General features: G+C 41.5%; 1 protein-coding gene across 4 annotated transcripts in view; it reads right to left on the bottom strand.

The window, feature by feature from the left end:
- CHCHD3 (coiled-coil-helix-coiled-coil-helix domain containing 3) overlaps positions 1-15,783 on the bottom strand; it is a 299,018-nt gene extending 283,235 nt beyond the window's left edge. For 2 of the 4 annotated variants that reach the window (XM_028489732.2, XM_028489731.2), the window contains exons 1-2: positions 15,531-15,770; positions 4,503-4,593 (exon numbers count right to left, since the gene is read on the bottom strand). In XM_028489732.2, coding sequence (XP_028345533.1) covers positions 4,503-4,593; positions 15,531-15,611 — 172 coding nt within the window. In that variant the 5' untranslated portion in view covers positions 15,612-15,770. Of the gene's footprint in view, positions 1-4,502; positions 4,594-15,530 lie in introns of all 4 variants that reach the window. The other 2 variants (XM_007128150.3, XM_028489730.2) reach the window with 2 other exon arrangements.
- Between the last annotated feature and the right edge of the window lie 278 nt (positions 15,784-16,061).

Below are 16,061 nucleotides of genomic sequence, written 5' to 3'. Positions count from 1 at the left end.
TTTTTTTTAAAGATTGCTGAGGCCTCTGTGTGCTTGGCAGAGCACAGAGGAAGGACAAGAGCAGAAGTAGGGAGCCAACTAAGAGGATTCAGCAAAAGACAAGGTAAGAGATGGTGGTTACCTCGATTGGAGCTGCAGCAGTGAAGACAGACAAGCAAAGAACATATCCAAACATATTTTGAAGATGGCGCTGACAAGACTAGCTAATGGTCTAATATAAGAATTAAGAAAAGGACTTCCCTGGTGGTGCAGTGGTTAAGAATGAACCTGCCAATGCAGGGGATATGGGTTCGAGCCCTGGCCCAGGAAGATCCCACATGCCGCGAGCAACTAAGCCCACGTGCCACAACTACTTAGCCTGTGCTCTAGAGCCCGTGAGCCACAACTACTGAGCTGACATGCCACAACTACTGAAGCGCACGCCTAGAGCCCCTGCTCCGCGACAAGAGAAGCCACCACAATGAGAAGCCCATGCACCACAATGAAGAGTAGCCCCCGCTCGCCGCAACTAGAGAAAGCCCACACGCAGCAAAGAAGACCCAACGCAGCCAAAAATAAAAAATAAATAAAATTTTTTAAAGATTTGTAATCCCGATTATAAAAAAATAAAATAATTTTTTTTAAATTAAGAAAAAAAGAGGAAACAAGGATGAATCCCAGTGCCATTTACTGGAAAAGATAAAGAGGAGAAGCAACTCTGAAGAAGAATAAGAAGGTTTGTTTTGGATCTGCTAAGGTGAAGAATTTTAAGTGGAGACGTGAAGTAGACAATTGTCGGAGTCAAGTTTCAAGGAGAGGTCAAGGCTAGAGATACAATTCTGGGAGTCACGGGCATCTACACAATGATTCAAAAGGCATACAATTTGATGACATTAGTGGAAATCAGCAAAGAAGACTAGACTGGGGATGCAAGTAAGGTAGAAGGAAAACCAAGAGTATCCTTTTAAGAAACCAACCCGAGAAGGAAAACACTTCCTCTCCTTCAACTCACTGTTGTATAAGAGCAAATATGGGAGAAAGCTAGAAGAACCAACAATCACTTACAGAAAGGTGCTTTCCTAAACACAAGCAGAACATCACTAAAAAGCAACTCTTTCCCTCCAACTAGTTTCTGTCACATCCTTTCTACAAATGAAGCAAGATGTCATTCAAATGATAATAAAACAGAGTGGTTTACTGCATTTGCTCTGGAGTCAAACAGACTTGAATTCAAGTATCACCTCCACTGCTCACCAGCTGTGTGACTTTGGGCAAGATAATTAATCACTTCAAGTCTCAATTTCCTTCCATATAAAACGGCTTAATACAGTACCTTCTTCACAGGATTATACAGATTACACAATCTAGAAATAAAGGATTTAACAGAGTACCTGGCACGTAATAAACATTATTTAAATGTTATTTATTACTATTCCATCATTAGTTCACCATCACCATCCTATCTCCTTAACATAGTAGGTAGAAAAGAAATCTACCTAGGGACTTCCCTGGTGGTCCAAGGGTAAGGAATCCACCTTCCAACGCAGGGGACGCGGGTTCAACCCGTGGTCGAACCCATTAAGATCCCACATGTCGTGGGGGAACTAAGCCCACATGCCACAACTACTGAGCCTGCACGCCTCAACTAGAGAGCCTGCATGCCACAAACTACAGAGCCCATGCACTCTGGAGCCAGCGTGCCACAACTAGAGAGAAGCCCGGCACACCACAACAAAAGATCCCGCATGCCTCAATGAAGAGCCCGCGTGCTGCAACTAAGACCCGACACAGCAAGAATAAAATAAATAATTTTTTTAAAAAAGGAAAAAAAGAAATCTACCTAGAACAAAGCATATTTTAGATCAAATTCCAATTTTTAAAATATCCATATGTCAAAAGATAATGTTGGAAAAGCAGAAAGGGACAAGTCATGGTGTACCTCAGAAGCCAAGAAAAGCAATTCAAATTATATTCTAAGTACCATGGAGATCTACCACTAGGATATGACATGAGCTGATGTATTTTTTTTTAAAGATTGCTGAGGCCTCTGTGTGCTTGGCAGAGCACAGAGGAAGGACAAGAGCGGAAGTAGGGAGCCAACTAAGAGGATTCAGCAAAAGACAAGGTAAGAGATGGTGGTTACCTCGATTGGAGCTGCAGCAGTGAAGACAGACAAGCAAAGAACATATCCAAACATATTTTGAAGATGGCGCTGACAAGACTAGCTAATGGTCTAATATAAGAATTAAGAAAGGGACTTCCCTGGTGGTGCAGTGGTTAAGAATGAACCTGCCAATGCAGGGGATATGGGTTCGAGCCCTGGCCCAGGAAGATCCCACATGCCGCGAGCAACTAAGCCCACGTGCCACAACTACTTAGCCTGTGCTCTAGAGCCCGTGAGCCACAACTACTGAGCTGACATGCCACAACTACTGAAGCGCACGCCTAGAGCCCCTGCTCCGCGACAAGAGAAGCCACCACAATGAGAAGCCCATGCACCACAATGAAGAGTAGCCCCCGCTCGCCGCAACTAGAGAAAGCCCACACGCAGCAAAGAAGACCCAACGCAGCCAAAAATAAAAAATAAATAAAATTTTTTAAAGATTTGTAATCCCGATTATAAAAAAATAAAATAATTTTTTTTAAATTAAGAAAAAAAGAGGAAACAAGGATGAATCCCAGTGCCATTTACTGGAAAAGATAAAGAGGAGAAGCAACTCTGAAGGAGAATAAGAAGGTTTGTTTTGGATCTGCTAAGGTGAAGAATTTTAAGTGGAGACGTGAAGTAGACAATTGTCGGAGTCAAGTTTCAAGGAGAGGTCAAGGCTAGAGATACAATTCTGGGAGTCACGGGCATCTACACAATGATTCAAAAGGCATACAATTTGATGACATTAGTGGAAATCAGCAAAGAAGACTAGACTGGGGATGCAAGTAAGGTAGAAGGAAAACCAAGAGTATCCTTTTAAGAAACCAACCCGAGAAGGAAAACACTTCCTCTCCTTCAACTCACTGTTGTATAAGAGCAAATATGGGAGAAAGCTAGAAGAACCAACAATCACTTACAGAAAGGTGCTTTCCTAAACTCAAGCAGAACATCACTAAAAAGCAACTCTTTCCCTCCAACTAGTTTCTGTCACATCCTTTCTACAAATGAAGCAAGATGTCATTCAAATGATAATGGCCCAGAAGGCAAAAAAAGGGTTTCCAGCAGAGGGGGTGGTCACTTTCTATCTAACCTTAATGAACGATGAACACTTCTTAATGCTAAACAAAAAGTCTGCAAAGGACAAGAACTATTTCTTATTCATCTTGGCACCTTCTGCTCTAAACACATCAGAAGTTCAACTCATGGTTACTGACTTAATGATTAGTAAGAGGGTCACAAATGCCCCCAAGTGAATGGCATTTGGGCAGCATTTCATCTTCCTCAAGGTATTTCAGTCTGTAGCCAGATTTACCGCACAATACCCCTTTCTAATAAATAATGAAAATTCTCTTTTAGTCCAAGATTAATCATCTCAACTCTTTTCTCATTGCCATTTCACCAAAAAACAGCATGTCCATCCATCAAACTTAGCAGCAATAAGAACAGTGCCAGACACATAGCAGGTGCTCAATAAATATTAGATGGATGAATAAATGGACAGGGTAAGAGAGAGAAAAGGAAAGAGAAACAGTCTCTTATCCTACAGGATAAGAGAGATAAAATGAGACAATAATTCTCTATGGATTTCATTTAACATCATATTTTCCTCAATAATTAAGACTATGAAGGAATAAACTTAATAAACTTAAAGAAATCTATTAGATAGTAAAATCATTAGAGATTTTCATCTGGAAACAATAAATCAATATTTTCTAAGTTCAATTTTTTTTAAATAAATATTTACTCCCAAACCTCTCATATCCCTATAAGTAATTCATTTTACACAAAAAGATATGAAATAACCTTCCGAAGCCTAACAGAGGATTCAGGAGCTGGAAGAGAAAAAACATTCCCAAAGACTGTTTGAAAGTAGATTCATTCTACTTTTAGTTCAAAGAATTTTAAAAGAAACCCTGGTACTAACCAATACAGTCGGCCTTCCATATCTGCAGGTTCCGCATCCACAGATTCCACCAACCACAGGTTGAAAATATTCAGGAAAAAAAAAAAAAATTCCAGAAAATCCCAAAAAGCAAAACTTGAATTCGCCACGCAGGCAATTATTTACTTGGGATTTACAGTGTATTAGGTATCATAAATAATCTAGAGATGATGTAAAGTATATGGGAGGATGTGCATAGGTTATAAGCAAGTACTACTCATTTTATATAAAGGACTTGCACATCCATGGATTTTGGTATCCAAGGGGGTCCTGGAACCAATACCCATGGATACCAAAGGAAGATTATTCCCCCATAAAAAGTCGAACATCCAAAAAACAAAAGACAGAAGTGCAGAAGAACTTGACTACTGAGTGAACTTTACCACTTGTAATTTTTCTGCTAAGAACTCAGAAATTAAAATTCTGAAATACCTGAGGCACCACCGTAAGCACCAGAATACCGCTGAGACTTCGGACCAGACGGAGAGGTTTCCTTCATACGATCAATCACATTTTCCGAAAGCTGAAAAAGCAACGTCAAAATAAAATCAATTATAAAAGAACAAGAAAGAAAACAGTACAATAGCATCCAAGTAATTCAGCCATCCATATCAATATGTATAACAAATGTCCTGAAGAAATCAGACTAAATCTAATAGCTATAACACTAAAAGCAAGTAAGAACAATTTTAAGATTTCAAGATGCACCCCACAGCACTACTTCATTTCTTCTAATGCACTGCTAATTGCTCATTATAAATAACTCTTTTCCTCATTTTATACTGTGCACTAAATTGTAATCTCTGAGAAAATGTAAGCCATCAGAACTCCTTCGACTTTCCTCCCCCGTCCTACAAATGAGGCTTGCAGCAGGCCTTAGCTCCTTCTTTCCCTCCAGCCCCAAATGAAATGGTGTCCCTCCCTCCCTCCCTCCCGTTCAAGGCTAACCACAAACTACCCCTCTTTCAACAGATTTCTTTATGCACCAACTCTGTGCCAGCCAACTATGCGTGGCTGAAGTCACCAAGGTGCTTCAAGTCAAGAAGAAACAGACAATCATCATGCATTTACACATAATGTGAAGGATGCTACTTAATTCAGTTGGCCTGTGATGGAAGGACTGAGAACACAATGGGCAGATGGGCAGGGCATCCAGACAGTCTGTGGGAGTGGGGTTGAGCTGGGGGCTGAGAAGGATGAAGAGTACTTAGAAAGAGAAGGAGTAGGATAAGAGTACTCTAAGAAGAGAGTACTGCATGAAGCTACCGTTAAGCAGCAGGGCTTATCAGCCGAGCAAGGGGAAATATCAAGCAGGCAGTTGGCAACAGGGCGGAGGCTCTGAGGAACACTCAGGCTAGGAGATTTCAGAGTCGTCAGCCCACAGCCCCCACCCCCCCCACCGCCCCACAACTTATCAGATCATCCTTTTTTATTTTCTTTATAGCACTTACCACTATCTGATTCTTTCTTGTTTATTGCCTGCCTTTCTCACTAGAAAGAAAGCTCCAGGAAAGATTTGGCTGTCCTGTCTAGTATTATATCTCCAGAGCCTCAATAAGCCTGGTTAAATGAGTGAATGGTTAAATAAATGAAACTATATGAATGAATAAAAGAATGGCTGAAGCAGGAAGCTGAGGAGGGCGCTTAGTGAAAGGGAAGGTGGAGAGGGAAAGAAGATTCTAGATTTTGAAGACTCTTAGTAAATCCTTCAAGTTAGGGAGTTGAACTAGATCCCGAGGACGGCTGGGCACTACTGAAGGATTTTAAGCAGGGTAATGACACAATCAGACTTGCATTTTAGCGAGATCACTCTAGCTACAGTGTGGAGAACAGACTGGGGGGGGGACAAGAAAAGAAGCAAGAGGACACCTGAGGGACGCTAAAGGACCAATTAAGAAGCTATTAAGCATATGTCCACACGAAGGCTTGCCTGGGAATGTGCAGAGCAGCATTACTCATAATAGCAAACAAATACCCATCTTCCAGTGAATGGATAAACAAAACATATATCCATACAATGGACTACAATTCATCAATAAAAAGAACTGAAGTTCTGATAGATGCTTCTATATGGACAGACCCAAAAAGCAACTAAGTAAAGGAAGCCAGACACAGAAGGCCACATATTGTATAATTCTATTTACATGAAATGCCCAGAAAAGGTAACTCTATACAGACAGAAAATAGATAAGTCGTTGCCTAAGGCTAGGATAAGAATGGAGATTAACTAGAAATGGACAGGAAGATTTTATTGGGATGATGAAAATGTTCTAGAACTGGACTGTGGTGATGGTTGCACAATTTTGCAAATTTATTAGAAAGCGTTGTACACAGAAAACAGGTTAATTTTATATGTAAATTACACCACAATAAAGTTGTTTTTAAAAAATAAAAAATAAAAAACATGTTCCAGGGAGAACACATTCAAAAGATATTTAGGATTCAAAATGGCTAACCTTCACTGAGTGCTTATTATGTGCCAGGCACTTACACTAAACTAAGCACTTGACTCATTTAATCCTTCACAATCCTGAGACACTTTTATTACCTCCATTGTATAGGTGAGGAAACTGAAGCAAAGCCAGATTAAATAATTTGCACTGGATCATTGCTGACAAGTTGTCAGCAATGCAGCCAGGATTCAAATCCAGGAAGTCTGAGTGTCAAGGTCACAGTCAGCTGTTCCCTTCACTGCCAGATCCATTGTCTGACTAGATAAGGGCAAAGCAGAAATCATCAAGAAGGTTTCCAGGTCAAGTAATGGGGTGATCTGCCTCCCACATCCTCAAGAACCTTCTTCCAGTTTCCACTTCCTTAACACACCACTATCTGGCTTGTAACCCAATACAGCAGAGAAAGTGTTCCAGTAAAAGTCACCACTGATCAAATAAATAACCTTCTATATTTATGTTTATGTGAATATTTTTTATTTATACTTATAAAGCACCTAATTTATATGACTTCCCTTTGGTCACTCCCCTCTTCTGAAAACCCCTCCCCTGCTTTTCCAACATCCCTTCCTGCTTGTCCTAGGACTCTGGCTGAGTCTTATCTCTTCTGCAGGCTTCCCCTCCCCTTAAATGCTAGAGGTCCCCACATTCTGTTCCTTGCCTGGATTTTCTTCTCACTCTACATGCTCCTGTTGGTACTCTCATTCACTCCCTTGATTTTTTAACTGCTGTTGATCAGTGAATGAATTCTAAACCATTATCTCCAGCCCAAGAGCTGTATCCCGAAAGCCAGACCTAAACACTTCATTGCCTAAAGACACCTCCCCTGGGACAGACCACAAGCGCCTCAAACCCAACACGTCGCATTCACGTTTGCCAAAAATCTCTTCTTCCTCTTGCTTTCCTTATCTCATTAATGACACCGCCTCCATCCAGCTTCTGAATCAAAACATAGGACTTCTTGACTCTGCTCTCTCTTATTCTCTTAGCCATGACTTCCTCAACTCCTAAACATTTAACGAATTCATCATCTCTTCTCGCATCCCATTTCCCCGCCCTAATTCACGGCACCATCAATATTCCTCCTAAAATGCAAATCTGATTATGGTAATTCCCATTTCAAATCCTTCAACAGCTACCTCTGTTGACAAGAAAGTCCAGATTCTTCTGTGTGGCATTCAGGACTTCCTCTTCATTTGGTTATGGGCTAACTCTCCAACCTCAGCTTCCATAGCTTTTCCCCCAAGACTTCATACCCTGTTCTCCACCCACACTGGCTACTTGTTGCCATCTCTTTGCCTTTATACGTGGCTACATTGCCTTCTACCTGGGCCCCTTGGGGAGAGAACTGCCTTTCAAAATTCAGTTCAAACACCCTAAAGCCATTTCATTCCGATTCTGCTTACCCAACGCGACCCTTCTTGTGTCCCACGGGTACCTTGCACAAATTTCCAGTGCAGTGCTCCAGTGACAGAGCAAGCATCTATCTGCCTTTCTGCAAAACTGTGAGCTCCTGTATGTCAGTGAGTCATTCAACAAGGTTTACTAGGCCAAGAACTAACTGAGGCCCTTGTGAGAGACATCAGTGAACAAAACAGTTTGTACCTGAACTGTTACTTACATCTCATGACCCAAACCAGAATGGAGGTGAGACAGTAAAGGGAAAGTCCACAGCTCAAAAGTTGTGACCTTTCAAGGAAAAACCATGACTCCTTTCTTGGAAGAGAAGGAGAAGTTAGGAAGGAGAGTGCCAAGGGACTTTGCTTTTCCAACAACTGACAGCCACTGAGACTGCTGCTGCAACTCATCCACAAAGCTGAGCTACAGCTGAGGAAAAACCCCTTAAGCCTGACTCCAATCCTCTCAATGCACAAGTGAGAAAAGAGAGGTCCTGAGTAACATCCAGCTACTGGTAGCATCAGGACAGCAACCGGTAACCCCCACTCTCTAGTCCAGTGCCTTCTCCACTATTAAATAACATACTCCTTAATCACACACAACAAAGTAAAAATGTATCACTTCCTCTTAAGGAAATAAAATGAGCCTTATTAAGTTTTAGAATTTTAAAACTATCTTAACTGATATATAATTTATATAAAGTTTACTCAGTATATAAGGTAATATACTGCATAATATATACTTAATGTACCATATTAACATAGTATGCTGTAACGTAAATATGTATATTTTATATTACATATGATATATACTATGTATTATATCATATAATACATGTTACATATGTAATTTACGTGTTTAAAGCTAATATATATAAAGCTAATTTGACATATATAATTTCATATGTTACAAGAAGCTGGCCCAGAATACAGGGAGAAGCACTGGTCACCTACTAGCTATATAACCCTCAGTGGGCCTCACTTTCCTCATCTGAAAACGGTGAAAATAACACCTACCACTGGAGTTACAGCGGAAGCATGCCAAGATGCACTGCAGACTATAACATGCTACACAAATACCTGGTAGAGTTATTACTAATACAACTCCAGCCATTAGGACTTCAACGGGTCATTCATCTCGGTTCACGTTCATCAGCTCCGCCCAAGTTTGTAATGAGCTCCTTCTCTATGTGGTGTATGAAGACAAGGCCTACAGCTACTGCCAGAAGCAGCTGCATTAAGTCCTGGTCGGAGTGTATACGGTGCCCGTTTATCCCTCTCTATGCTCTTTGTATAGTAAAAGTACTAGTCTCTTTCAATATAAACGTTAATTATTTCTTATTTCATTGTTAACTTTTTATTTGTCTGGCTTATCTGATGCTTCAAAACTTGCTACTTAATGTCAAATTCAATCACTTCAAAACATTTCCCAATAAGGTCTTTGGTTATACCTCAGTAAATTGATAAGCATGTCATCCAAGGGAACACAACTCATTTTTTAAGTTGATAAACACGTTGCAGAGTTGCCTTGAAAGTCAACCTCTCTTTTTTGTCCTTAGACTCGTTCACACGTGTATTCTCAGGCCCTTCCAAAGGAGCACCCATGGAAGCCTGCAGTTGCATCTCTGCTTACTCAAGCATGATCTACCCTCTCCCCAGTCCAGTCACAACTATGCTGACAGAAGGCAGTAGCTGGGCTATACTTTGTATCTCAAGCTGATACTCACTGAGCTGACCTCCCAGCTGCAGTAATAAGTTCAGTCCTGCACTCTCACCTGATCTCCTCTGTGAACTGGGGGACTCGCTTGTGAAGCAGCTGACAAGATTTAGAGATGCTGGCCTGGGTTATACGTACAATATGTAGCTGGAGAACAACTCTTCTCTGTGATGCAACCTGACCCCAAAAGGGGTCAAAGGTAAAACATAAGCTTCTGCAAGAGCCGGACAAGCAGCCTCTGTATAAGCAGCAACTTCTTTAGGACATCTTTCCTTAAACAGGGTACGTCTTTCAGAAAATCGTTTTTCCTATTTAAAGATCTATACCTACTATACCTGGTTTCCAGACATCTCTGGAATCTCCAAGGCAAATACCAAGTGCAATTTACAGAAATTATTTGTAGCAAAAAACACACACATTAATGCTAGAATTATGCCCGGGGGTCCATGGATTCAGGAGTCTATGGATTAATTCCTCAATTGTATGCAAAATTTTCTGCTTATTGCATTATTCTGGGTAGAGTCCGTAGCCTACAGATTTACAATAGTCTGTGAACTAGAAGTTAAGAACCACTGTTCTAATATAAGGGAGAACCAAAAGAAGAGGGCCTGCCAGTAGAGCTGAATTCAGTTCACTGACTTTGATTATCCACCCTATCCTCTACTGCTCCTGAAGACAAATGTAAGCAAATGGGACTTGCCAATTTTCAGTCTGTACTACACCCCACACCAACACGTGCCCCAGAGAAGAGGAAAAGGCTGTGTCATCTTCTATAGTCTCTTCCCAAACACCCTGGCGGGTCTCATCTAAAATCAGCACGAGTACACCGCTCGACGACCCAGAATCTAGTATTTTCTCAGAAACAAAGAGACTGCGTGAGATGGACAATGATAAAGTATTTCTACTTCCAAGGAACAGAGTAAAAGGAGGAAGAGAACTCCTTTTTAAGTTGCCCCTCTCCAAGAGGTCAAGAGGAACCACGTGAGACAGAAACAAATCAGACCCTCACCTCCATAATAGGGTTTCTTCAACTTCTTCCAGGTGTTTCTTATCAAACTGATTAAAGGACTCAGACCCACTTTGCTCACTTGGTCCTCTTTCCATGTAACACAGGTCGTTTTCTTTTCACCTACCATTTCAACACAAAGGCTTCAAAAACTGCCACTATTATTTGGAAGACATTACTCCCAAATACTTACTTAAGGGGGACTATTCTATACTACCATATACACATGTATAATTTGGGGCTTATGTCTGTAGTTTATCACTTGTGTTCTTTGCATTTGTTATTAGTGGAAAACATGAACTTCTACCATCTGTATGAAAATCCTAGAAAGCTTATCATGGTAAATATATACGCAAGAGATTCATGGAACCTAAAGTGGAAAGGGACCAGTCAACTACTCCAACAACGTTCCTCAGAACTCCCAACGACTGACTGGATTTGTAGCCTCTGTTAATGGACCCTCTCCAGGATCCTCAGCCAAATCCCACATGAAATAACTTAGGGGCTCGCAATTGCTAATACTTCCCAAAGCACAGGTTGTGTTCCACATAAGTATCCTTGCTACCATAACTGGCTCCTGTAAATTTCAGCTTGCAACTTCAAGGCCAGTTGCAGAGATTAGTTTATGCCTGGAAAGCATGATAAATATTACTTTGAAAATGATACTTATCGAAGTTGACATTTGCTCTGGAAGAGTTCACTCACAGCTTTGATGTTTCAGATAAACTTGTGAAAGACTGAGTGGAAGGCACACTTCCCAAGCAGGCATAGCAGGTGCTCAGAAAAATCCTATTAAGCACATGTAATATGAGTAATCAAAATGCTTGGTCTTTCCATCACAAGAAATTTATTCTAGACTTGGGAGAGGAGGGCAAGGCAAGAGGGTGGCCTTTCATCCAACCCATGAGTTCAAAGTTGGAATCAGGTGTAAGAATATAGGTTATTTTACGGAAGGGGGGAGGGGGAGCTGTTGACTGCTGAGGATAAGGGGAAAGGGAAAACCAGGACCCAATAAATACCATGAAAATAACACCTGGTAAGTGAGAAGAAACTTTAAACTTAACATTGTAAGTAAGTCCTTTAATTGCTAACCGCTGAGGATCTCAGCAAGAAAAATCTGGAAAAATGTGATCTATTAATAACTGCAGCCTAGTTACTGAAAACCTTATGTTGTTTACTCAATATTACCCCTTGTATATTAAGATAAATGAAGATGAAATTACTACCCTTATCAGTGGAAGACAAAATTGGTTTTCCAGCAGCGACTGAGTCTGCTGCATCGTTGGCACACTCTTTTTTTTTTTAATTAAAGCTTTATTGTTATGAAAAAAGGTAACCACAGGTGATATGGTCACAGTGATCCTCTCTAAACACAGAAGGAGGAGGCCTGGAAAAGTGGTGTACACAGAAGTAAGGGAAAAGTATAAAAGAAATAGGAGTTACTCTCTTCATGAGAAACTAACAAAAGGGGTCTAAAGAGGGCAAATTCGGTAAAGCCAAAAACCACCAGAGAGAAACACATGTGGTGTGTTTAGGTGTTACTGTTAAGGTGAACATATTTTCTTTTAATTTTTATTGTAGTTGATTTACAATGTTGTGTTAATTTCTGCTGTACAGCAAAGTGAATCAGTTATACATAAACATATATCCACTTTTTTTTTTTTTTTTAGATCCTTTTCCCATATACGCCATTACAGAGTATGAGTAGAGTTCCCTGTGCCATAAGCAGGTTCTTATTAGTTATCTATTTTATATATAGTAGTGTGTATATGTGGCACACTCTTATTCTTACGAGTGATGGCATAAATGTTAGACAACTGGGCATATCTGGAATGTCTTCCTCAGCCAAGCTGAACTAACCTATCTGCAATTCAACACTGAAATGTGGGCTTCATCAGCACTATGTTTCAATCAACCGAGCTAAAAACACTGGCTCACTCTTGACACTGAGACTTCCCCTAAGGAGAAACAAGAGGACTGTTTCAAGCTAAGAAAAATATAAAGGTCAGCTTAAAACCATCTCGAAAACACGCAGACAAAAAAAATCACACAGGCAATCAGCTGCAGAACCCAGGAGTCCCATTCCCCAGTCTACATCCCTTTAGGTACACAATATGTGTACCTCTTATTTTTATCCATTATTTTCAGTTCATGCAAGGTTAAGTATCCATCCCCGTGATCAGCTCCAAGAACAGATACTACTCATATGAGTAATAAACACCATCGAAGTACCAGGCACTGTGCGACACGCTACATCACATCAAATTCTCAAAAGCAGTGGTTGATACAGAAGTATTACAAGTATGTTGCATTATCCAGATATACTGAACAGGGAAACAAAATCAAAGTGACTTGTCCAGGGCCACACAGCTAATGAGAGGCAGAGACAGGACCAAACTAAGGTCTGCCTAGTTCCAAAGCATATGCTCTTTCCACTGTAGTCCCCAGCACTTCAAAGAATCTTATAACATTAGATGTGGAAGGAACCCTATCATTTCAATAACAGCTGCCTTTTATTAAAAATCTACAGTGTGCCACGTGCTTTAAATACCTTACCTCATCTTCTTACCACAATTAAGAGATGATATTTCCCTTTGGGGATAAGGAAATATAATCAGAGAAGTGACCTGTCCAAGGCTGCAGACTAGGAAATGCCTAATCTGAGATTTAACTGAGGTCAGTTTAACTCCAAATTGATGTTCTTTTGACCATGACCTCAAAGAAATCAGAATGACCCATGAGTACTCAACAATTCAACAGCGTGCTATTTTCAGGGGAAAGTGCAACAGGCTGAGCATGGCTACAAGAAACAGTGCCACTAGATTCACAGAATTTCAGAATCTCAGAGGTGTACTCAAGCCCCATCATTTTGCAGGTGAGAAAACTGAAGCTCAGAGAGAGAAAATCATCCTTGAAAAAGGATCTGAAGCAACAGGGAGAACATTGCAAGGGCATTCCAGGTGAGGGGCATGAACTGAAAAAAAGCAAAGCACAGAGGTCAAAATGAGCATGGTGTGTGCTTGAATTATACAAATATAAAATGTACTCTATGAGAAAGAAAAAATAAATAAAAAATAAATAAATAAAAGAATAATTCCACCAAATTGAGTGGCCAAAGGACATAGCTTCTTTTCTTATAAAGTTTTTTTAAAAGGGTTTTTCAGACAATCTCTCCGTTTAATCTAATATCAAACCCTCTTCGGGCTTCCCTGGTGGCGCAGGGGTTGAGAGTCCGCCTGCTGACGCAGGAGACACGGGTTCGTGCCCCGGTCCGGGAGGATCCCATGTGCCGCGGAGCGGCTAGGCCCGTGAGCCATGGCCGCTGAGCCTGCGCGTCCGGAGCCTGTGCTCTGCAACGGGAGAAGCCGCAATGGTGAGAGGCCCGCGTACCACAAAAAAAAAAAAAAAAACCCTCTTCATACTTACCCTATTTAACCTTATCTAATACTTGATATGAATCTGTGTGCTGTGGCCCAATTCCCTTTTAATTTTGTTTGCTGTCATCACTGTGCCTGTACTAGAGCATGAGAACATAGATTTATACTTTTTTCTAGACAATGTCTTCTCACCCAAAACTTATTTTGCTTCTTCTTACTTTTATTTCTTTTTCACCCTCTGGTGTGGAACACTCAAAGCCCCTAAAGGCAAGATTAAACAAATCTCTGCATAGAACTCAGAGTTTACAGAAATTTTTATTTTACTTTAGAGTACCAACTAAACCTCAAAAACGCAAAGAATGCAGCCTCAGACATTTCATTACAAAATATGGTACTACCATCACTTAATATGATATAAGGAAATGCTGGTCACAGACCAAAAACTGAGTTCAACAGTCTGATTTTCTATAAAGAAAACTTTTAATAAATTTTTCTCAAGGTAACAGTTGCAAAGTAAAAGTTTTTAAACACTTAAAAAATTTAAGAAGTTTTAATTCCTAGTAACCAATGCTAAAGATAATTTACACATTTAGCTTACTTATGCTGGTTGTGTAATAACAGAGGAAGGAAAATAGTATAAAACTTTCTGAGGTCAAATTGCTTTATTTACTGGGATCAGGCATCATACTTCCAAAAATGTGAGGCTCCAAATTCAGGTGCAGCGGAGAGTGTGTTAATGAAATTAGTGCTGGTATGCTGACACCCTAGTGAAAAATCAAGTTTTCAGTTAATGTATCAAGCATATTCAGGGGGCATTTAAAAATTCTCTCCAATGTCTTGGACAGAACAAAGTGTACTACTCCTAGTAGTACGAAAACTTGCAATCCTATCTCAAGTCCTATCAGGCGGGCAGACACTAGTCTTGAAGCCACGGGGCCTAGTCCAAAACTTAGGCACAGGAGGCCACAGAAGAGGGGCCTGGAAAAGACAAGATGTCAAGTGAAAGAAAAGCGAAGAAGGGAGGCAGGGCTGAAGAAAGTGTGTGTGACAACAGAGTAGATAAAGGATTCCTTAAAAGGGCAGTTCATCTTGAGAGAGGCCTTGTGGGCAGTGCAAAAGCAGGCTTTGGATCCTGAACCCAGGAGAAGACAGACAAGCCCCATTTCACAGATGGGTACAGCGAGGAGGGGGTTTCAAATAAAGTCCCACAACTACTCAACTACTGAGCAATACAGTCTAGACTGGACTGTGAGCCCTTGGAGGGTCTAAAGCAACTTGGCATCCGCCAGCCACGCCAGCACAGTGCTCAGCACTTGGCCCACAACCAGCAAATATCTTTGAATGGATGTCCCACGTCTTGAAAAACTTCAAACTTCTTTGCAAAGAACTCAGCTTCGGGCCGGACAACACTGGGGAGCCGGACGGAGGAAACCAGGCTGAGCGGAACCCGGAAAAGCCAGAGGTTTAGGGTCCGAGTCCGAATGCGGCCCTCCGCCCGCCCACTGTCACTCACCCGGATGCCCTTCACCACGGTGATGTTCTCATTCTCGTCCGCCTCGAAAGTGACCCGGCGGGTGCTGGCCGTCCCGCCCATGGCTTCTGTTTCTGCCCCCGCAGACACCTAGCGCCGACCCACAAGCACCACAGGCCCCACGCGCACACAAGCGCGTGAACACACCCGGACTCTAGCCTTGCACAGCAGGAGCAAGGCCACGACCCCAAGAAGCAAGGAGAAGCCGCCGGTCGTAAGCTCCCGCCTCCTCCGGTCACGCGCCACAACAAAAATGCCTCCGATTGGTCTACGATACGAACGGCCCGCCTCTCCTCGGGAGGGGCGTTAGGATTGGTTGGCGGGGACCCGGATGCTATGGCAACAGGTAGTTCCTGACAAGGTTCCCGGAGCCCACTGCGTGTATCGGGAATTGTAGTCTTGATCTGGTACGATGGATGCTGGGACTTTCTCGTCCTTATACCTTGAGCGCCAGAGAAGCATTGCCTTCTGGGAGTTGTGATCTTGACTGCAGAAACGGCATCTAACTGGGCA

Source organism: Physeter macrocephalus, chromosome 5, assembly GCF_002837175.3.
Source record: "Physeter macrocephalus isolate SW-GA chromosome 5, ASM283717v5, whole genome shotgun sequence".
In the NCBI taxonomy this organism is placed as follows: Eukaryota; Metazoa; Chordata; class Mammalia; order Artiodactyla; family Physeteridae; genus Physeter; species Physeter macrocephalus.
This window is presented reverse-complemented; position numbering and strand designations above follow the sequence as displayed.